Genomic DNA, 23,306 nt, shown 5'->3' with positions numbered 1-23,306 from the left:
GTTTCGACATAGCCTGAACATTATAACAATCATGAAAGGGAATTTATTGCAGGACTGTTATATAAGACTGCTTTAGTTTTCGCTAGGTGCACCTACGAAACTGGGAACTGAGTGTACAATACACAAAGGTTATATAATAATTATCGGTACATACATATGAACCTCTATGCACATGGGTTCTCAGGTTTCTTTCCCGCTGTTGCCGCCTCTGAAATGTTTTTTTTTTTATTATTATTATTATTATTATTATTATTAGATTAGAGAAAAGAGTACAAATAGAGAAAGATGAAGACGTCAACTGATTCTGTCTTCTTCAGCCTCTCGTGCCTTCAGAGCTCCCGTCAGAACCCCAGCTGAGTCCAGAGTCGGCTCCGTGAGGCGCACCCAGCCCCCAGCTCCTGCCCTGCCCTCTCAGGTGAACACCCAGCCCCCAGCTCCTGCCCTGCCATCTCAGGTGAACACCCAGTCCCTAGCTCCTGCCCTGCCATCTCAGGTGAACACCCAGTCCCCAGCTCCTGCCCTGCCCTCTCAGGTGAACACCCAGCCCCCAGCTCCTGCCCTGCCCTCTCAGGTGAACACCCAGCCCCCAGCTCCTGCCCTGCCATCTCAGGTGAACAGCTAAACTTTTTGGCCATCCTTTTGAAGAAAGATAGGAAGGGATCATATAAATAATTAAGGGAAAATTACCAAAACTATTTATTTTAGTGTTTATGCTACTCAGGGTTCCTGTGGATCCTTAAATCTGAAAAAGTGAGGTGTGCTCTCCAGGAGTGGAAAACAAAGAGAGAGAGTCTGTGGGGACGTGACAACAAAGTTGTGGTAACCTAGCCAAAGACACGGACCAAGAAGAATGATATATCGAGTTGAAGCTTTATATCAAATAGCAGAGGTTGCAATACAGAGTATACTCAGGTACTTTACTCGTGCATACAGAGAACAGGGAAGTGCTAAACTGGTGTTAATTTATACTAGAGCTCCAACTAGTGGTATAACAAAAGACTGATATCGTAAACATTACAACAAAAGTGACATCAGGTGACAGTTTGGAGGAGAGGCAGACAGTTTACATAGGTTCCAGATTAAACCATACGCCCTGATTCAAGTTAAACACAATGGACGAATTCCAGGTGTACCAACAACATGTACAAGATGTATTATCTGTTAAAGTTATTTTGTAGCGTGCATGTTATTTCATAGTAACAAGTTATCTTCTTTTGTTGCTGAACCTCTTTTACCTAACTCCGATAACCACGCCTATCACCTTGACAACGCCTCAAGCACTAGTTAGCCCTGCTTGGCCCAAGGGTAATCGGCCTTGGCACGCAGTAGCTCGCCCGGATTTGGCCAGATAGTAGAAACATGACTATTGGCCAGATAATATAAATGTGGCCATTGGCCGCCCTCATTTTCTCCTGTGAACAAGAGCTCCTTAAAAAAAGTAAGTGTCGAGTCCTGAGATGGAGACAAAGAACTCCATGACATGAAGCAACAATTTATTGTGTTTATAGTACTGGAGAACATGACAGAATACTGTTCATGTTTTCTGTTCATTCAATGGATTGACTGCCTAAAAATACTCACTGTATTAGAGATACTGATGGCCATCTTATCAGTCAAATGTTATTTACTATAGTTGTCATGGTTACCATTCCTAGTTTACTGAGTGACTTGACCGGATCTGCTGCTTAGGTGTCCCGTTATACTGAAATATCGGACACCCGTCAGCCAATCAGAAAAGAGTATGAAGACATTACAGAAAGTGGGAAATGTTGAGCGTTTGTTCACTAGTTGACTTATAGTCAGAAAATCCCCGATCCTTAGTAGGGAAAGCCATGATGTTGCCCAAAGCAAGCATCCTCCTGAGCCAGAAAGCTTTTATTCAGGTTTGGGCTCTCGGAGATGTTTAAGACTCAAAGCGGGGTGCAGTTTTGACACTCATGTTAAGGGGTTGCACACTAGCCTGTGTTTGCGCCTGCACTAGCTTGTCTTGTCTCTTCTTCTCTATGCAGCCAATCAGCAACAAGACTTCACAGCCAATCAGCGACGACAACAGGACTTCACAGCCAATCAGCAAGGGCATTCAGATTTCACAGCCAATCGGAAATAGAAACAGCAGTCCCACAGACCAGGCTATAGAGACAGAGGAGAACAAACAGGTGTTGTAAAACACACAGACACTCACCAAAGCACACACACACACACTCACCAAAACACACACGTACACATGCACACACACACACACTCACCAAAACACACACGTACACACTCACACACACACACACTCACCAAAACACACACGTACACACTCACACACACACACACACACTCACCAAAACACACACACACACACACACACAAACAGAACAGGAGCTCCTGTTCCCTAGGGACAGAACCATAGAGGGAGAGGAGAGCAAACAGGTCTCATAAGCACACACACTATAGAATAGAAACAGCACCAACGCTCAGTGTCCTCAGGACCCACTAACACTAACACACACATACAGTACATATGCATGAACGGGACAGAACTCTTGTTTGCTGATCAAACTCTCAGACAGAACTCGTGTTTGCTGATTCGAACTCTCAGACAGAACTCGTGTTGGCTGATCGAACTCTCAGACAGAGCTCGTGTTTGCTGATCAAACTCTCAGACAGAACTCGTGTTTGCTGATCGAACTCTCAGACAGAACTCGTGTTTGCTGATTCAAACTCTCAGACAGAACTCGTGTTTGCTGATCGAACTCTCAGACAGAACTCGTGTTTGCTGATCGAACTCTCAGACAGAACTCGTGTTTGCTGATCAAACTCTCAGACAGAACTTGTGTTTGCTGATCAAACTCTCAGACAGAACTTGTGTTTGCTGATTCGAACTCTCAGACAGAACTCGCTCCTGTTCCTCCTCAGGTCCCCAGAACAGACTCAGACCAGGGTGGAGAGAGAGACGGCGTGGAGAGTGTGGATGGACAGGGAGGGAGAGAGCAAGACCCAACAGCAAAGAGACCTGGTAAAAGGGTTTTTACACAGGAGAGTGTACGCACTCACACACGCACACACACACACACACACACACAACATAGGTCAGTATTTGGACATAAAGTAGTTGAGCGGAAGAAGGCAGATCACAGTTTGCTGTATGAACAATAAAGGCAAACAGCAAATAGGTTTCACAAGACGGGTTTGTGTGTGTGTGTCAGGTGTGTCTGAGAGAAACAGCAGAAAGACCAGTTGGCGTGGAGGCAGCCAACAGACTAGTGTCACACACACAGAAATGGAAATCTACACACACACACATTTATAGTAAACAGTATGTATGGCAGATCTAGATACATAAAGCAGTAATTTCAAAGAGGGGAGATTACTTGATAGTTTGCCTAATGAAGAGTAAAGGTGAGCAACAAATAATTTAAAAAGTTTGTTTTCTTTCATGCAATGTGATTTTCTTTTTGTATTATGTGTGTCAGGAGTGTCAAAGAGAGAGTGTTTGAAACAGCAGAAAGGCCAGTTGAACAGCTACAAGCGTGGAGGCAGCCTGCGCAGCAGACCCAGAGTGAGCTACACAGAGGAAGAGGAGCCCAAAGATGAAGATTACCTCTGTGAGTTGCTCTTACTGCTACCTTTCTACTTGACACAATCTCGTTCTTTCTCTCTATCTCTCTTTTCAATGACTGGTGTAAGTGCAGTAATATCACTGAATTTCAACAGTATAATTGTTCATTGACTCCATCATTTTGCGAATTTATGTTCTCTTTTCTTCTCTTAACTTCCCCACTCTAAAGGTTGATCTGCTGATGACTTCATACCGTTTTCAGCCATTTTAAATGGATGCTTTTACAGTTGCTGGTTATTAAGTTTTACAACAGAATGATTGTACATCTTTAGGTTGCATCATAATATCAGTAAATGATCTCTGATTCGTTTCTTTTCTCTGCAGACTGTGAGGACTGTGAGTCTTTCTACATTGATGAGTGTGGGGTCCATGGCCCCCCTAACTTCATCCCCGACACCCCAGCTCCTGTAGGGGTCCCAGACCGAGCTAGACTCACCCTGCCACCTGGACTGGTGGTCAGAGAGTCCAACATCCCAAACGCAGGTCTGGGGGTGTTCAACCAGGGTCAGACGGTGCCCAAAAGGGCGCACTTTGGCCCCTATGAGGGAGAGGTGACGGACAGGGACGAGGCCATAGAGAGCGGATACTCCTGGGTGGTGAGGGATCCAGTCTGAAAAACTGATTCCAAAAAAAAGAAATTCTGTTCAAAATGTTTAACTCCTCTGTGCTGAAACAGGTGCCAGTGTTTGATTCAAGGTTTCCACAGACATACAAGAGCCGACATGTAGATGAGTACATAGACGCAAAGAGAGAAACTCACTCCAACTGGATGAGGTTACGTCCTTCTTTATTTCCTCTTGATTCTTTCACTTGAAGGTCCACACTGTGATTCTAATCCACATTTTCTGCCAGATTCAGCAAATTCTCTCTCCTCTGGCTGGCCGTTCAGTGTGTGTCTCAATAGTAAAACTACCCAATTCCAGCCAATCAACACGTTGATTCAGGAGCACATTGGCACAATGCCAGAATCGCAGACTACACCTTTAAGTCTGTCTCTGTCTTTTCTGTTGTTCTTGTTGCTGTCTCCTGAGCTGTCACTGATATGAGTCACGTATTTCACACCGTGCTTTATATTTATATTGAAGTTGTGGAACTAGTATTTACACTTATCTCTTCTGTGTCATTTTCATTCTCTGGTTTCTCCATCAGGTATGTGAACTGCGCTCGTGACGGTGAGGAGCAGAACCTGGTGGCGTTTCAGTACAGAGGGGGGATTGTGTATCGCTGCTGTAAGCCCATCGCCCCTGGAGAGGAGCTGCTGGTCTGGTATGGAGAGGACTACGCCAGAGACCTGGGCATCACCTTCGACTACCTGTGGGACATCAAGAGTAGCGCCAAAGGTACATCACAATGTTACACCTGAAATACAGGTCTGTTCAAAGGTAGCAGCAACCATCTCCGCTCCACCTGCTTTCAACTAAATCTGCCATCTAGGCCAACCTCATCTAGTGAAATCACACCACCCTTGTTAGATCACACCGCCCTCGTTAAAACAGAGAGGGTTGGACGACTCAGCAACGATCTCAGCTTCACCTGCTGTGAAAGACCTTGAATATAAAAGAATGTTAAAGAGCAATTCTGCATCACAGACCTGAATCACTGATGAGTGGATAGAAGATGATGAGAATATTGAAATGTTGGAAAAAAAATTGTTAAAATGTATGTATGTATGTACTTTTATGTAAAAAGTTAACATCCAACATGTTTCTTTGCCTGAACCTAAATGTCATCTTTCTCTTTGTTGTTTCTGTCAGAGGTGTCGGCGTCTCAGGTGTTCTCGTGCTCCTTGTGTCCGTTTTCCTACACGGCTCAAATCTACCTCCATAAGCACATCAAGAGGAGCCACACGGACGAGTACGTGAGACTGCTGAGGTCTGGAGAGATCAGACCAGAGACTTTGGCACCTTCCAGAAGCAGTGACCAACACACACAGAAACATTTAACTGTGCCGTCCAGGTCAACATCCAGTGAAGTCGCCCCTAACCCCTCTTCACAACAGGAAGGAGCGAATGACAAGAGAAGTCACCACTGCACTCAGTGTGGCAAGACCTTTACTGGAAAGACAGATCTCAAACTACACCAGCGCACTCACACAGGAGAGAGGCCGTACCACTGCACTCAGTGTGGCAAGAGCTTCACTGATGGGGGAAATCTCAAACTACACCAGCGCACTCACACAGGAGAGAGGCCGTACCACTGCACTCAGTGTGGCAAGAACTTTACTTCTACGGGTCAATTAAAGACACACCGGTGCTCTCACACGAAAGAGCCCTAACCATGCGCTTTGTGAAACAAGAACTTCATCTCATTGCAGGAAGAACTTTAGTTAAAGATGTATTTGTATTGCTGTTTAATTATTTGCAAATTCAAGAGTATTTAGTTTAGTGACATAGTACTAGTTAAAATATTACTTTATTACTGTAACTTTTTAAACTTTAATATTTTAACTTTAATACTAGTACGTCGTGTAACTTTGTTAACTATGACCAACAGTTACACTTTCTTTAATGATCAATATCTTTAATGCTCTAATGCTGTAATAGCATGTATGTTGTGTATGTATTGTAAATATTCACTTATAAGTGTGTTTTTTTTTTATACATTTTTTAAATATTTAAATAAATAAATTGAATAGTTTAAATAAACTATATTTAAACTATGCTAATGAAATACAATTTAGTGTAAATATTTGTGTGTGTGTGTATTTTTGTGAATACATGCCAACCTTTGCACAGCAAAGCAGGGATTGTGTGGCTTTAGTAATAAATAAAGTTTATTTAAACTACACAGCCAGGCCTGCTAGTGATGAACTATCTGAATGCTCCATACTGGATTTAGAATACCAATAATATTAGTGTGTGTAGTAACTGTGTTTAAGAGCTTAAACTGTGGACTATCAATGACCATCTAATAAAGGATCTGTCTCACTGATTTGTAGTCTAATGAATCATGTTACAGTGGATGGCCAGGGTCCTTTGAGGTCAAGGAATGGAGTTGCATTAATTATGATTTAAAGGGAATTTAGGAAGGATTGAGGGGTACAGCAGAGAATAAATTGAACCACCTGGGTGAGGTCATCGACAATAATGTCATTGAAAGATTAAGTTTGTCAGACAAGAAGGGAAAGCAAGGTCAAGGCGACACGTTGATTTAAGAGAGGAGACAGCTGAAGAAGCAATGGAAACAGGCAGATGATGAACAGTGAAAAGGTGTTAGTGTACTGCAGACAGAGGTAAAGAGTAGACTGGATAAGAAGGGCGGAACTCCTATGACAAAGAAGGAAGAAGAAAGAACAAGCTTGGGCTGCATTCTACTGTACAAGGATCCATTTAAGTTTGTGAAGTATTTCTTCACTCAATCAATCAATCAATTTGTTTATTTGATCAAGAGGGACAGTGTACATTCATGAACATTAAAATGTAAATGCACCCAATTATAGCCAAAAGGCTAGTTTCCATTGGCAGTCCCCCTGCCAGAGTGAAAAAGGCTATACAACCTAAAAAAGGCATTAACGTATATCAAACATAACATTGACAATAAAAAAATAAGATACAATAAAATAAAATACAATCCTAATATACAAGTTCTACTGCTATACAAGTTCTACTGCTTACCCACTAGTGATCACATTTTTGGTTATTTATCAACCATGTTTTGAGATTACTTTTAAAACAGTTAAATGAGGTTGATTCTCTAATGTTCTGAGGGAGATGGTTCCATTCCCGGGCTGACCTAACTGAGAAAACCGACTGTCCAAATACACTTTTTTTTAAAGGAATATCACAGTCTCCTCTTGCTGCCCCTCGAGTAGCACTGGTTGCTGCTGTTCTAATCTAAACGTGACTAGGCTGCAGAGCGCTGGGGGGGCCAGGTTAAACCGGATTTTGAACATTAAACAGCAGTTCTTAAATGTGATCAGGTTGTCCCAACTTAAAAGTGTGTACTTATGGAGGACTGAACAGTGATGGTGTGATGGTTTTTTGTCAAGTATTTTCTCAAGTTGAGAGTTGAAAGAAAGGATCTGGAAGAGTAACTTCAATAGAAGCATCACAATCACAATCAGAAGCATCCACGAAACCTGAAATTCTAAACAATTAACACTTGCTTATTCATACATCGCAAGCTGAATGTTCCAGAAGGAGGCTGTGGCTATTCAGAAGGGCAAAGTTCTGGCATAGAGCTGATTACATCCGCCCCCAGTGACTGAATTTGACCGGTAACCAGTATCATGTTCAATTTCTTATGCTTATTAGGCATTTAAAAAACAAAACATTTCGAAAATCAGTTTACAATTTAACGAGTTACAAGTCTGCATCTGTCAAAAAAACACAGTCTTTGTTTACTTCCGATGCAAAATGGCGACTACGCCGACGCACGTCAAAGCGACATTTTTCTAGGTTAAACCATAGACATATATAAGTTTCTAGATTCCACTGCAGCCTACAATTCCCGCGGTGAATCTCGTGGCGCGTTTGTTTATGACGTCACACAACATATAAATACCGTTCATTCGCGTGATAGCATTCTCTTGGAATCTGTGCCATCTTTTTGAGGTGAGTAAATGGCCTCCATAGAAATCTCTTGGAGGTTTTCATAAGAATCTAGTTCTATCCTGTATTATTAAAAGCCATACGACACGTTTGTTAACTGTTTTTATTTATTCAACAGACACTCCTCCCAAACATGAGAGGGAAGGTAAGATAATCTATTCCCTTAAAGAATCCTGTGCATTTTATCAACCAGTAGCTAGCCCCACTGGCTAGTGCGCTGTTAATGGAAGTTTGGTTAAATACGATTATAACTGCGAGTGGGTGCAAAGTGACGAGTGGTATTGTAAGATCTTGGTGCACAATATTTGTGGTTTTGTCCTCAACGTCCAGGTAGCTAAGAAGCAAACAAACATGACTGTCCAGTCAGCTAGCATGCTAGCCATATAACATGTGACCATAGGTCTTGCATAAAATTGTAGGTTTTTGCCGTATGTGAGCTTTTAGTAGACCTAGAGAGGTGCTGTAGGTAGTTAATACCTCAAACCATAGAGAACTTGTAACCTTAGTGTTCCATCTTTGCCCCCCCCAGTGGAAAAAGAAGCGCATGCGTAGGTGAGTCTTTTATTATTACATCTGCGTGTTTAAAAATCAATTCCTGTGTTAAGATTAAGTATTTTATTAATCAATTGATTTAGGCCTACTTAATGCTTGTGAAACTAATGATTGTTTCTGTCCTTAGGCTGAAGCGCAAAAGGAGAAAGATGAGGCAGAGGTCCAAGTAAACGGCTTCCCTTCTGCTGCAGCTGGAACTGCTCCTCCTAGACCTCCCCACCGACCTCTCGCCTTTTCCAGAAATCCAAGCTGAGGCCTTTTGAAGGACTCCTACATCCCTCAGAAGGATGCGGGCACCCTTGTTGGATCTCCTGGCTCTTCTATTTGTGATGTGAAAGCTTCTCTTGGACATTCTGGACTTCCGCCAGCTCAGCAAAGTTGCTGTTTTTGTGTATTTCCTTGAATAAAGAAATTTGATTTAGAAAATGGAAGCGCTGTATTCTATTTCTATCACTACGATGGTATACAGATTTTGTTGTTGAATGCTCCAGTTTTATAGTAGGACTGGTGGGGGTTTAGTTACATTTGCTAAATGATACTTTGTCGGGTCACCAGGCTGCCACAAACCTTTCCTTCATGCTGAAAGACATGGCCAAAGCATATGCTTCCAACAAAGCCATAAACATGGCTTTCCAGTTTGCACAGACTGGTTTAAGTGACCTCAAGTCGTGCCCTAAAAGAACGGTCACAAGAAGTTCAAGCTCTCCAGAATGTGGTGGACAGGCTGCAGTCTCAGGACACACTGGCTGAAGTGGATCGAATGCTTAATAAGCTCAACATGGCAAATGCACGGATAACCCAACTGACGCATGAAAACACTCTTAAAGGAAACAATGCGCAGCTCCTCAAACAGATTGAGGGACTGCAGGATCAAGCCTTTGAAGAACAATATTTTGTGGATCCCCAGGTCATTGCGCCAACTCCAAAATAAGCCAAGCCTAAGCACAAGACGCTTAAACGGGAAAAAGAGAAGCCAACAAAGATGACTCCGATAATTTATGTTGAGAAGTGTGATGAGCCAGTAGCTAGCCCAGTGGATGTATCTAAGGAAGAGTCGCCTGTGCCAGAGAAGGTCAGTGTCTTTGCACAGGTAGAAAAGGAGAGCAGAAATCTGCTGAGTACCTTCCAGGTCTATGTCTCTGACCTCATGAAAAAATCCTTTCAGAATAATATGCCAGATCAATTGGAAAAAATGGGCCTGGATCATGCAATTCAGCCTTCGTACTACTTTTGAAAAGATCTTCTCCAACATGAATATCAGCTTCCCCTCAGGCATTCAAGATCTTGGGTTTATCAGCAACAGAGGGTAAAGGGGACAAGCGATGGTAGAGGATGTCGTTGCTTTTCTGTCAACTTTGGGCATAGGGGGTTTGTCTTTGTCTTTTTCCATCTCCACCAAGTTTTCCCAGACCAGACGCATCTTGCAGGACTGCTTCTTGCCCTTGATATGATATGGATGTTCTGCAGCTGCTCACACATCTGTAGCCTGGTCTCTCAATTCTTCCTGAAGACCCTGTACACTGCGTCGCCCCAATCGCCCTTATGGACAAGCAGCCCCTGCATTACAGGCAGATCTAGAAGGCCAGAGGGGAGGCTGATATTCATGTTGGAGATGGTTTTTCAAAAGTAGTACGAAGGCTGCTTTGCAGAGAGGTAAAGCTGAATTGCATCATTGGCCTTATGGGGATCCAGGCACATTTTTTCCATTTGATCTGGCATATTATTCTCAAAGGATTCTTTCATGAGGTCAGAGACATAGACCTGGAAGGTACTCAGCAGATTTCTGCTCTCCTTTTCTACCTCTGCAAAGACACTGACCTTCTCTGACACTGGCGACTCTTCCCTAGATACATCCACTGGGCTAGCTTATGGCTCATCACACTTCTCACTTCTCAACATAAATGATCCGAGTCACCTTTGTTGGCTTCTCTTTTTCCCGTTTAAGCGTCTTGTGCTCAGGCTTGGCTTGTTTTGTAGTTGGTGCAATGGCCTGGGGATCCACACAATATTGTTCATCAAAGGCTTGGTCCTGCAGTCCCTCAATCTGTTTGAGGAGCTGCTTATTGTTTCCTTTAAGAGTGTTGTTTTCATGTGTCAGTTGGATTATCTGTGCATTTGCCATGTTGAGCTTATTAAGCATTTGATCCACTTCAGCCAGTCTGTCCTTGGACTGCAGCCTGTCCACCTCATTCTGGAGAGCTTGAACCTCTTGTGACCGTTCTTTTAGGGCATGAATGAGGTTACTTAAACCTGTCTGTGCAAACTGGAAAGAGCCATGTTCATGGCTTTGATGAAAGCATATGCTTTGGCCATGTCTTTCAGCATGAAGGAAAGGTTTGTGGCAGCCTGGTGACCCGACAAAGTATCATTTAGCAAATGTAACTAAACCCCCACCAGTCCTACTATAAAACTGGAGCATTCAACAACAAAATCTGTATACCATCGTAGTGGTAGAAATAGAATACAGCGCTTCCATTTTCTAAATCAAATTTCTTTATTCAAGGAAACACACAAAAACAGCAACTTTGCTGAGCTGGCGGAAGTCCAGAATGTCCAAGAGAAGCTTTCACATCACAAATAGAAGAGCCAGGAGATCCAACAAGGGTGCCCGTATCCTTCTGAGGAATGTAGGAGTCCTTCAAAAGGCCTCAGCTTGGATTTCTGGAAAAGGTGAGGGGTCGTGGGAAGGTCTAAGAGGGTTGGTTCAAGCTGCAGCAGAAGGGAAGCAGTTTACTTGGACCTCTGCCTCATCTTTCTCCTTTTGCGCTTCAGCCTAAGGACAGAAACAATCATTAGTTTCACAAGCATTAAGTAGGCCTAATCAATTGATTAATAAAATACTTAATCTTAACACAGGAATTGATTTTTAAACACGCAGATGTAATAATAAAAGACTCACCTACGCATGCGCTTCTTTTTCCACTGGGGGGGGGGCAAGATGGAACACTAAGGTTACAAGTTCTCTATGGTTTGAGGTATTAACTACCTACAGCACCTCTCTAGGTCTACTAAAAGCTCACATACGGCAAAAACCTACAATTTTATGCAAGACCTATGGTCACATGTTATATGGCTAGCATGCTAGCTGACTGGACAGTCATGTTTGCTTGCTTCTTAGCTACCTGGACGTTGAGGACAAAACCACAAATATTGCGCACCAAGATCTTACAATACCACTCGTCACTTTGCACCCACTCGCAGTTATAATCGTGTTTTTCAAAGAAACTTTCATTAACAGCGCACTAGCCAGAGGCGCTAGCTACAGGTTGATAAAATTCAAAGGATTCTTTAACGGGGAATAGATTATCTTACCTTCCCTCTCATGTTTGGGAGGAGTGTCTGTTGAGCAAATAAATACAGTTACCAAACGTGTGGTATGGCTTTTAATAATACAGGATAAAACTGCATTGTTATAAAAAACCTCCAAGAGATTTCTATGGAGGCCATTTACTCACCTCAAAAAGATGGCACCGACTCCAAGAGAACGCTATCACGTGAATGAACGGTATTTATATGTTGTGTGTCGTCATAAACAAGCGGGCCACGAGATTCACCGCGGGAATTGTAGGCTGTTGTCGTCGAATTTACAAACATGTCGCTTTGACGTGCGTCGGCGAAGTCGCCATATTGGATCGGAAGTAAACAAAGACTGTGTGTTGACGATGCAGACTTGTAACTCGCTTAATTCTAAACCGATTTTCGCAAAATTTGGTTTGTTATAAACGGGAGAAAATGAACATGATACTGGTTACTGGTTAAGTTCAGTCACTGGGGGCAGATGTAATCAGCTCTATGCCAAAACATTGCCCTTCTTAATAGCCACAGCCTCCTTCTGGAACATTCAGGCTGCGATCTGAATAAGCAAGTGTTAATTGTTTAGAATTTCAGGTTTCGTGGATGCTTCTGATTGTGATGCTTCTATTGAAGTTAATCTTCCAGATCCTTTCTTTCAACTCTCAACTTGAATGAAGAAAATCTACAATTAATTCATTATCATTTTAATGTCAGTTTGTTTATACAATGCATTTCTAGAGTTAATATGTGGAAAATTAAATCAGTTTTGTGCCTTTACCTTTATCCTGTCAATAGTTCAGATGCTATTTGCGCTTGGTGCATGATGATTACGGCCATGGTCTGCGAGGTAGCATAGGCCATGTGTTTATGATCTTTACAGATAATAAAGAAAACACACACACACACACTAACAGATGCATCGCATCTGATCACGTTGAATCGAAATGTGTTGAATCAAATTGTGTCAAATCACAATAAAAGTGAATCGTATCGTATTGCATTGTATCGTATTAATTGAACTTCCCTTTCAATTCAATGAAGCCTAAATTTAAGATGTTATTGATAACATATCATACATACATAGATGGAAGAAATCTCTTTTTAAAATTTGATTTAATATTCCAGACACCTTGAGACCTTAATGGAATATAAATTCTATGACATTTCAATAAAAGAATCACATTTAGAGAAAGATCTCTAAGTCTAAAAAAAAAGACATATGTACTGTATCTGAAATCAGTAAATTGTTTGTTGAGAATTCAAACATACATAGGCCTAAATACCTACATTGGCATGTGCAAGATGGGCACAACAAATGCATTGTGCTTCATCATTAACACAACACAACAAGCTGAAAGTAACAATGCAGCAAACAGGCCACATTAGCCGTTCAGTTTTCATACTTTTGAAGTTGACAGTTACAAGACCTGATGTAAGTCCACTGAGTGATGAGTTAGCTGGCAAGGGTATCTTAAGTGAGCAATGTAATCATGTAAAAAATAGTGACCAGTTGGTGAAAGACCGTATGAAAGTGATAATATGTGCACATAGCACAATACAAAGACAGTACTCTAATAAAACAACCAATATGAGGCCAGAAATATAAAGTCTTTATTATTTTCTGATGGATGCACTATTGCAGTTTGATGTATTTAAAATAGATTCGTAGACAACACAAGTTCTTTATAAGTCTCCTCTTGATAGCACTGGGGACTTTGTCCTGATTTAAAAAAAAGAAAAATCTTTTTCAAGCATTCATTATCATCTCTTTTTCTACACGTGTCAAATTCTTGTTTGTCTTTAAAGCATCATTCTTTGACATCTGCAAATTAAATACAGATAGATTCACAAAGAGAACAAAGTGTGTGTGTGTGTGTGTCTGCATGCCTACCTAGCTTGTCTTATGCGAAGAGCTCTCTGTCTGCTCTGAGAGATATCCATCTCGAGAAGGCGTGGGAATGATGTTGGTGGTTCTCTAAGCATTACTGACGGTTTGCTGGCCAGCTGCATGTTGTCCATAGTAATATTGAAACTCCATGTGGCAGGAGCCCTTGGTTTGCCCAGCTCCCTGAGGGAGAAAGAGGTCAGAGGTCAGATCTGCATTATGACTTGTCACTCTGCTGCTGCATTGAGATACTGCACACAGAGACAACATTGCGCTAACAAATGAGATAACAAACAAGTAATTATTCACATTGTATGCAAAAATCTGAACTCCACACAATGTTCTTCATAAGTACTGTATAGGTAATACAGTAGTATCTGTATTTATTTTGCTTGAGACTTTTTACCTGACATGTGGCTGCGGAAGAGCACCCAGTTTTGGTTTCATAAAGCAAGATAAAGGTGTGACACGTGGTTGGGAATGACGGTAACAGCCAACATTCAAAGTCAACTGGGGTTTAATGGTTGAAAATTGCTGTTTTGGGGACTTGTCAGCACAGACATATGGTTTGACAAGATTCACACCCAAATCCAGCTCAAACTACAACCAAAGAAACAAATCAGTTGATTGCAAAGGTCCAGTGGGGAAGAGTGGACAAGAGCACAACACGTAACAGACTTTCACACTTTTAGTACACCCGCTTGAAATAACACTATTTGTGATAATTTACCCCTTGCAACATTACCAGTAAAACTAATGGCTTATAACTTGATTATGTCCATTTGAAGAACTGCAAATGTTAATTACCACCAATTCACTAAGGTGGCACTTCCACTGTGAATTAATGTCTTGCTCTCGGCCTAGTTTATCCCCTTACCTGTCTAAACACAAAAAGTGTTTTGGCTAAACAGGTTCGGCGCTGGTCTTCAATGGTCATTTGCCTCACTCTCCAGCGTTGCATCACTGAACTCTGATACCCCTCCATTTTAGTCAGGAAGATATAAAGATCTCTCAGTGCTGGTCCGTCATTATGCTCACGGGCAGAAACAACCTTGATATTTAGATTGCTCCTGGAAATATGACATCAAAACTGATTCAAAGCATGTCAATCCAATACCACCGTAAAACCACAAACTATATAAATCGAAAACATTAGTGTACTGTTGCGGGTGTCTATACCTGACTTGCCGCAGGGTGTGATGGGCAATGAACTTCCTCATGAGGCAAGCAAGTCGAATTTCATTAACACTTAGACTGTACTTGATGAGGTCTTTGGCAAAGTAGTATAGCTCTGTGGATATGTGCTTATTGAGTAGTGCCTGGTGCAAGACTCTCAGATTGGTCATTTGGGATTCCACGCTCAACTGGTGCTTCCCTGCCCTCATCTCCTCTCTCATGATCCTCTCCCCCTCTAATGCCATTTCTTTCTCATAGCGCTCCAGAAGTTCCCTGAATGGTTTGGCATCGATTTGTGAGATTTCAAAAGGCTGCTGGGCGTTGATTTTCACAACTGGGCTATTTCGCAGTATTTTAGGAGGTATCTCTTCTTTATGACTGAGCTGTCTGATCTTGGGTTTCTCAGAGGGTAAAGGGGGCAAGCGATGCTTTCCAGGATGTTGCTGCTTTTGTGTGTCAACTTTGGGCTTAGGGGGTTTGTCGTTGTCTTTGTCTTTGTCTTTGTCGTTGTCGTTGTCTTTGTCCATCTCCACCAAGTTTTCGCAGACCAGACACATCTTGCAGGACTGCTCCTGGCCCTTGATATGGATGTTCTGCACACTTTCAGACACATTCTCAAAATCCTCCTCACATGTATTAAATATCTGGTTTATGTCTTGTAGCATCTGTCCTGGCGTGGCTGTGTTGTCTAAATATTGGTCCTGCTTAAGATGTTCATCCATTACAGGCAGATCTAGAATGCCTGAGGGGAAGCTGATGTTCATGTTGGAGGTGATCTTTTCAAAAGTAGTACGAAGGCTGCTTTGCAAAGAGAGGTAGAGCTGAATTGCATCATTGGCCTCATGGGGATCCAGGCCCATTGGTTCCAATTTATCTGGCATATTATTCTCAAAGGATTCTTTCATGAGGTCAGAGACATAGACCTGGAAGGTACTCAACAGATTTCTGCTCTCCTTTTCTACCTCTGCAAAGACACTGACCTTCTCTGGCACTGGCGACTCTTCCCTAGATACATCCACTGGGCCAGCTACTGGCTCATCACAGTTCTCACTTATTTTCTTCTCAACATAAATGATCTGAGTCACCTTTGTTGGCTTCTCCTTTTCCTGTTCAAGCATCTTGGGCTCAGGCTGGCTTGGTTGCTCAGGCTTGCTTGGTTGCTCAGGCTTGCTTGGTTGCTCAGGCTTGCTTGGTTGCTCAGGCTTGGCTTGTTTTGGAGTTGGTGCAATGACCTGGGGATCCACATGCAGTCCCTCAATCTGTTTGAGGAGCTGCGCATTGTTTCCTTTAAGAGTGTTGTTTTCATGTGTCAGTTGGGTTATCTGTGTATTTGCCATGTTGAGCTTCTTAAGCATTTGATCCCCTTCAACCAGTGTGTCCTGGGACTGCAGCCTGTCCACCTCATCCTGGAGAGCTTGAACCTCTTGCGACCGTTCTTTTAGGGCATGACTGAGGTTACTTAAACCTGTCTGTGCAAACTGGAAAGCCATGCTCATGGCTTTGTTGGAAGTGTATGCTTTGGCCATGTCTTCCAGCATGAAGGAAAGGTTTGTGGCAGCCTGGGGACCCGACTGGGTATCATTTAGCAACTGCTCAGTTGAGGGAGGCTGCAGCGCCTGGATTTTCTTTACCATGTGAGCACTCATACTGCTCTCCCTCCACCAACACCAAGTATCACCTGCCTTCCTGCCTGAATTTATGAGAAAATGAAAACTGAGGAGGGGGACAGTAATAGACAGGGTAATCATTTGCACAAAAACCTTATATACCTGCATGCTTCTCTTTTGCAGTCTTCTTTCTATTCCCGCTAAAAATAAGGTCGCAAAGCTTGTGGAGACGCATGACACCAGTCTCAATACTTGACATGGACTTCCGGATCATTGTATCCTGCAATACTACCCATGCTCCTGTGATGTTTTTAACCTCAATAAAATCCTCATCCACCTCCAACCCATTCAAGTCTTCATCTGGAAAAAAACATAAGGAAGGTAAGACTTGTATCAACCAACCTGGTAACATAAACTTTCTCTAACTATAACTTACGGATGTATTCGAGACACTCCAAGACAATGGTTAAGTCACTCTTCCTCTCAAGGGTCGACATCAGGAAATTCTCAATATCAGCAAGCGTCTCATTGCGCCTTTCTCTCTCATTTGGATCAGATGAGGGCACAATTTTCCCATTTTCCTCTTCTAATAGAGTATTTGCCAAGCGATAGCCACACAACGTCGTGTTTACTCTGGTCAGGACAACCGCCACCTCTTCTGCTACGTACTGGATTCCACATAGCAAGACACAGTTGCCATACATAAGGATAAGGGCTATAAAAACTACACAGCGTGTACCTAGTTATAGTAGGCAAATAACACACTACTTATGACCATAGGCAACACAAGACTGGGACAAAAACGTTTTTCACTCAAGCAGACAATATGGAAAAATGAACATTAAGTGCACTTAATTAACATCTTAGGCTCCCGAACGATTACAAAATTAAAACTGTCAGTTACAAGCTACATGTACATACTGCACGAAATCTACCTGTCTTGCTCTTGTCAATTCGGAATTGCCAATTTTACTCAGAACAGTCAGTATAGTAGGAACCCCGGTGCCATACCAGTTTCCCGATATATTAATATCGCTTAACGTTGGTGGGGCTTGCATTTTTGCTTAAGGAAAGTATGTTTAGTGGCATTTGACCGTCCACTGTGCTGGTTTAGGCCCGCAATGGTGTCAAACTCGGGTAACTGCAGTATAACCCCAAACATGACGTCACAACAGCAACATGGGCGAAATTACGTCACGCGTTGTACTGTGCCACCAGCTATCATGAATTGGCTCATAAAATCATACATTTAAAAGCATGACAATCCAATTGTGTGTCTCGTTAACGGCCTCGTCTACTTTGTCATGCTCTTTACAGTGCGCCAATAGTGAATGGTAAACTGGAGTGATTATGTCCGCGCACTTGTAATTCTGATTATTAAAACGGTTCGTTATGGGTGAATTACCCTAGGCTAGATGAAGATTATCTATCGCGCTTGTAAATGAGCAAGCTAATGGTTGATCCCTGACATCTCTTTTAAAATGTAAAATCCGCCATTTCCATCCAGAATAAAGACCGTAATAACTACTAACCCTAACCGAGTGAGGTGACTCATGCAGGCAAATATCAAACTGAGGCTTTAACACATCGACCGAGCGATAGTGAGTTTGATATGCCAAAGCTGAAGTTTGATATCGAACGGTTGAGGTTAGTAAGTTGTGTTGTAGTGAAAAAACAGCTGTTTCCAAATCTTAGAGATAATATTCAATCAGTCAGAAGTCCGGAGTGCGGTAAACTGAAGTTTTATTCAATCCTACAGACACTTCATCCAAAACGAGAGTGGTGGTCCATGGAGCAGCTCTGAACCAAACACCTATTAACCTTTTAAACTCATAATTCGTCACTTTATGCAAATCACAAACCTTAAACTTTATCTAAAATGAACCTATATATTGTATGTATGTCTATGGGTGAGGAGGGCATTACGCAGCTGGCATGACTACGCATTAGCCAATCAGAACGCTCGTAGGGGAGAACGGGGTAATGTGAGACATTTTTTACATTTGCTCTCCTCTAGGCGAGCTAAATTGATATATCAGTAAAATGTACACATTTCCCAATAATTCAGGATGTCTCCTAGCAATTGAAATGATCAGAATGTCTTCAGGACAAAGGGCAGTGAAAATATGATTGTTTTTAAAAAAGTGGTCTTGTGTCTCACTTTACCCCAGTTTAGGGGTAAAGTGAGACAGACCAGAGAAATCAAGGGGGTAAAGTGAACCACTTACTTTTTCCACTTTAAAGCTACCATAACAACACATGTTGTAACAGTAAGAATCCTGACAGCTAGATTGACAACCACACATTCCAAAACTAATATCGGACTAGTAACAGAATCAAGGGGATTGGTCAATTAAGCACATTTTTTTAAACACTTGAAAGTAACTCCGAACAAAATCATATACAACATAATATAATTCAAAATGTTTTTGTTAACATTCAAATGACAGATAAAACCAGTTAGATTAGAACACAGTCATGGGACCATAATCAGAACCAGCTAGAACAGCCTGGGACTCAGAACACAGGACTAGACCCACCTGGATTAGAACATCAGCCTCATACTCATTTTGTATTCGGTTGCAAAGTTAACTAGGACAAAGTCACCCACGGGCGGATCTGTGTTTCCAGGATCACTTCTCTCATCCTCAGAGCTCTCTTTATCAAACTCATCATCAAATGGGACAGGGACAACACTCTCCTCAGAGCCGCTATCTATGATTTTCTTTTTGGGTGCTTTCTTTTTGGGTTTTCCCTTTTCTTTGCTATTTTGCTTTTTCCCTGCCAGTTTCTTTTGTCTCTCTTCATAAGCCTTTTCTATTGTCTGCTTCTCAGGAGTATCAGTTAGAATGGCTGTCTTCACACGCTTTCTTTTTGTTTGTGCTCTGGGGGGACATTTGGGAAGTGGTAGGATTTCACGAGGAGACACATATCCAGGTCGGCTGGGAACACATGGCACATCTGAGTCAGCTGGCAAGCACATCCATGTGGACCACGCGCGGTGGATGGACCTGCATCAGCGAGTGGATCATCTGCAGCAGGTGGTTCATTTGCAGGGATTGGACCTTCTGGATCATCTGCAGGGGGTGGATCATCTGCAGGGCGTGGACCATCCGGATCATCTGAAGTGGATAGACCACTTGGATCATCTGAAGTGGATGGACCACTTGGATCATCTGAAGTGGATGGACCAGTGGATGCAGGCTGCAGCTCAGGATTTGGCCGGTCTGACACCATGGATGGTGCAAACGCTTCCTCAGGGAAAATATCTCGGTTTATTTGGGAAAATCCAAGTGGACCTGAATCCAGAAGTGATATTCCGTGGTGTCACTGCTGACAAGAAGGCCTCATTCACAAGTCCTGCAATCTGGTAGATGGGGACTGTTTCGCCAGGGTTAGATCTCTCTCCACAGTGTCTCACTTTACCCCACAGCATTTGTCTCACTTTACCCCACAGACACTTTTTTAGAAAAAACAACATCTCTTAGCAATTCAGGCTAATCTTCACTAGCATCAATCACATGGTTTTATATGTTGGAAGTTCATCAACATGTATTATATAAGTTTTTCTACCTGAATCAATTTGCTTTAACACAACAGTTGATTTAGTTCACATCAAAACAATTTACTTTTACATGCAAAAAACACATTTTTGTGAAAAAACATACTTTCCACAGCACCAGCACCAACCTCTTCTTCATGGCAAGAGGGGAATGGGAGGGGCTTGAAAACATAATGGTCACATGACCAAAAATGTGTTCCGTTGCCTAGATACAGGGGGTGTCTCACATTACCCGGTGTCCCACATTACCCCGCTCTCCCCTACTGTTGTTACCATATAATAAACATACATTTATTACACGGCTCTTCAGAATGTTCCAAAAAGTATCGTTGATTTGAATCAACGTTAGCAGGTGAATATGTAAGGGATAATGTATTGTCCGGAGGTCATTATCCAAAAATAAATCCCGACGGGGCGAACAGCACTCCGACGCGCAGCGGATGACAGCAGTCAATATCTTTTCGCAGCGGTGAATATCAAGAAATATTCACCTGCGAACGTTGGGATGTCCCATTCAAAACGGTACTTTTTGGAACATTCTGAAGAGCTGTGTAATAATTATTGATATTCACCGCTGCGAAAAGATATTGACCGCTGTCACTGGCAACGGGTTTTGTGCTTCTAATTCTCATCTTTCATATCATTCCGCAAGTAGTCCGGTCATTTAACGTAACAGACTCATTGTAATTTGAAGTCAAGTAATGAGTTGCTACGCAATACCTGAAACTTAAAAGTTCTATTTGCTTGAAGAACTATTTATTTATTAGCTGAAATCACGAAACGGCAACTAAGTCATTATAAAGAGGTATTTTGGAGGAATGTCTTCTATTGTTTTGGCAAGTAACCGTATAATAAGCGGGATTATGTATTGTCCGTTGGTCATTTTCCAAAAAATAAAGCCCTTCAGGACGAAACAACACCCCGACCCGCTCACTGCGGTCAAGCCAGCCGACACTCGCGTGTCTTCGGTCAAATCAGCCGACACAGAAATTCTACTGCACCTATATACTGATATTTATGGTAAACGCATCCGAACCGCCCAGAACGGGAACGGGGATATTTCAAAGTACAATAAAAACAGTTTGTTCAATAATTCCAGAGTGAGACTGATATGGCTGTTTTCAGGACCTCTCTGACTACCCACACACTCAATATTAGACATTTTTACTGTATAAATTATGATATTTTTTAAAGTAAAGTCAAACATGTGCCCAATCAAATCGGTTCATTTCTGGATATTTCAAAGTACTATAAAAATACTTTTCCCAATAATTCCAGAGTGAGACTGATATGGCTGTGTTCAGGACCTCTCTGACTACCCACACAATTAATATTAGACATTTTGACTGTATAGATTAAGAGATTTTTCAAAGTAAAGTGCAACATTTCTACTGTGGAATACATCATTTCTGGATATTTCAAAGTACAATAAAAACTGTTTGCTCAATAATTCCAAGTGAGACTGATATGGCTGTGTTCAGGACCTCTCTGACTACCCACACAATTAATATTAGACATTTTTACTGTATAGATTAAGAGATTTTTCAAAGTAAAGTCCAACATTTCTACTGTGTAATAGATCATTTCTGGATATTTCAAAGTACTATAAAAATACTTTTCCCAATAATTCCAGAGTGAGACTGATATGGCTGTGTTCAGGACCTCTCTGACTACCCACACAATTAATATTAGACATTTTGACTGTATAGATTAAGAGATTTTTCAAAGTAAAGTGCAACATTTCTACTGTGGAATACATCATTTCTGGATATTTCAAAGTACAATAAAAACTGTTTGCTCAATAATTCCAAAGTGAGACTGATATGGCTGTGTTCAGGACCTCTCTGACTACCCACACAATTAATATTAGACATTTTGACTGTATAGAGTAAGAGATTTTTCAAAGTAAAGTCCAACATTTCTACTGTGTAATAGACCATTTCTGGATATTTCAAAGTACTATAAAAATACTTTTCCCAATAATTCCAGAGTGAGACTGATATGACTGTGTTCAGGACCTCTCTGACTACCCACACAATTAATATTAGACATTTTGACTGTATAGAGTAAGAGATTTTTCAAAGTAAAGTCCAACATTTCTACTGTGTAATAGATCATTTCTGGATATTTCAAAGTACTATAAAAATACCTTTCCCAATAATTCCAGAGTGAGACTGATATGGCTGTGTTCAGGACCTCTCTGACTACCCACACAATTAATATTAGACATTTTGACTGTATAGATTAAGAGATTTTTCAAAGTAAAGTGCAACATTTCTACTGTGGAATAGATCATTTCTGGATATCTCAAAGTACTATAAAAATACTTTGCCCAATAATTCCACAGTGAGACTGATATGCTTCTATTCCCACTCCTATGACTAGTCCCTTTTCTTGGAATCTCTAACTGTCCTACCCTCTCTTTCAGCCGCACCCATATGTAAAAATCAATCTTGCCTTAGCGATGTCTTGATTTCAATTTATTGATTGCAGCGTGAAAGACTCTCTTTGTATTTGTTAATTATGTTGAGCATTTTGTTTATTATCTTATCCTTTTATAGGGATAATGCTTAGGTTAGATTGGGGTACCCTTTTACACTACAAATAACATTTGTTTTCCTATGAATTATGCTCTGTTCAATTAGTAGTGTTGTATTTTTATAATATTTTTTGAATTGGCACCAACTGTGGCTCCTTTGCTCCCTTCGAGCTTGATTATTTATCACCATTTCACTATTGCAAAACTTGTAAGTACAGGTAATATATAACAAAATACATACATAACGCCAACAATGGAGGAAAAAAATATTTTTTATAAATAAAACACCGGAGTAGTTGTCAAAAGCTTTGTTCTTTATAACAAGGTAAAACTTTTTTTTATGTAATTTTGTATAAAATGGGAACCTAAAACCTTTATGTAAAAACACAAAACATCACTCAACTGTGTTATTAAAATGAAAAATAAAATTATAAAAACCTAAACGGCCATGATGCTAAATTGTTTAAGGGGCGTAAAGTCCTGATCAACCCCTTCATTTTAACTTCGTAATTCAGGTGCCATTGTTGGGCCACA

General features: G+C 41.4%; 1 protein-coding gene and 2 long non-coding RNA genes across 3 annotated transcripts; 2 read left to right on the top strand and 1 right to left on the bottom strand.

Annotated features, from left to right (window-relative positions):
- The first annotated feature begins 3,007 nt into the window (after positions 1–3,007).
- LOC105910301 (histone-lysine N-methyltransferase PRDM9-like) lies at positions 3,008–5,915 on the top strand. Its single transcript, XM_031565469.2, has 5 exons — positions 3,008–3,593; positions 3,932–4,203; positions 4,314–4,381; positions 4,757–4,947; positions 5,362–5,915. Exons 1-5 carry the CDS (start codon positions 3,425–3,427, stop codon positions 5,880–5,882), a joined length of 1,221 nt encoding a protein of 406 aa, XP_031421329.2. The 5' UTR covers positions 3,008–3,424; the 3' UTR covers positions 5,883–5,915.
- A 2,154-nt stretch (positions 5,916–8,069) lies between these two features.
- LOC105897320 lies at positions 8,070–9,135 on the top strand. The gene is made up of 4 exons (XR_004163476.2): positions 8,070–8,160; positions 8,276–8,302; positions 8,687–8,709; positions 8,837–9,135. It is a non-coding gene; the product is annotated as an uncharacterized LOC105897320 (long non-coding RNA).
- Positions 9,136–11,184: 2,049 nt separating this feature from the next.
- Positions 11,185–12,265, bottom strand: LOC116220185. The gene is made up of 4 exons (XR_004163475.2): positions 12,165–12,265; positions 12,022–12,048; positions 11,609–11,631; positions 11,185–11,482 (listed from the first exon to the last, which is right to left on the bottom strand). It is a non-coding gene; the product is annotated as an uncharacterized LOC116220185 (long non-coding RNA).
- Positions 12,266–23,306: the final 11,041 nt, after the last annotated feature.

The sequence above is a fragment of the Clupea harengus genome, chromosome 4 (genome assembly GCF_900700415.2).
Source record: "Clupea harengus chromosome 4, Ch_v2.0.2, whole genome shotgun sequence".
Taxonomy (NCBI): domain Eukaryota; kingdom Metazoa; phylum Chordata; class Actinopteri; order Clupeiformes; family Clupeidae; genus Clupea; species Clupea harengus.
The sequence above is the reverse complement of the archived record's forward strand: the minus strand, read 5'-3'. Positions and strand labels throughout refer to the sequence as shown.

Excerpts from the sequence above, each read along its gene's own strand:
- LOC105910301 (XM_031565469.2), top strand. The coding sequence starts at position 3,425 with ATGCAATGTGATTTTCTTTTTGTATTATGTGTGTCAGGAGTGTCAAAG. Across the intron at positions 3,594-3,931 it reads CAAAGATGAAGATTACCTCT|ACTGTGAGGACTGTGAGTCT; the intron begins GTGAGTTGCTCT and ends TTTTCTCTGCAG. Across the intron at positions 4,948-5,361 it reads CATCAAGAGTAGCGCCAAAG|AGGTGTCGGCGTCTCAGGTG; the intron begins GTACATCACAAT and ends TGTTTCTGTCAG.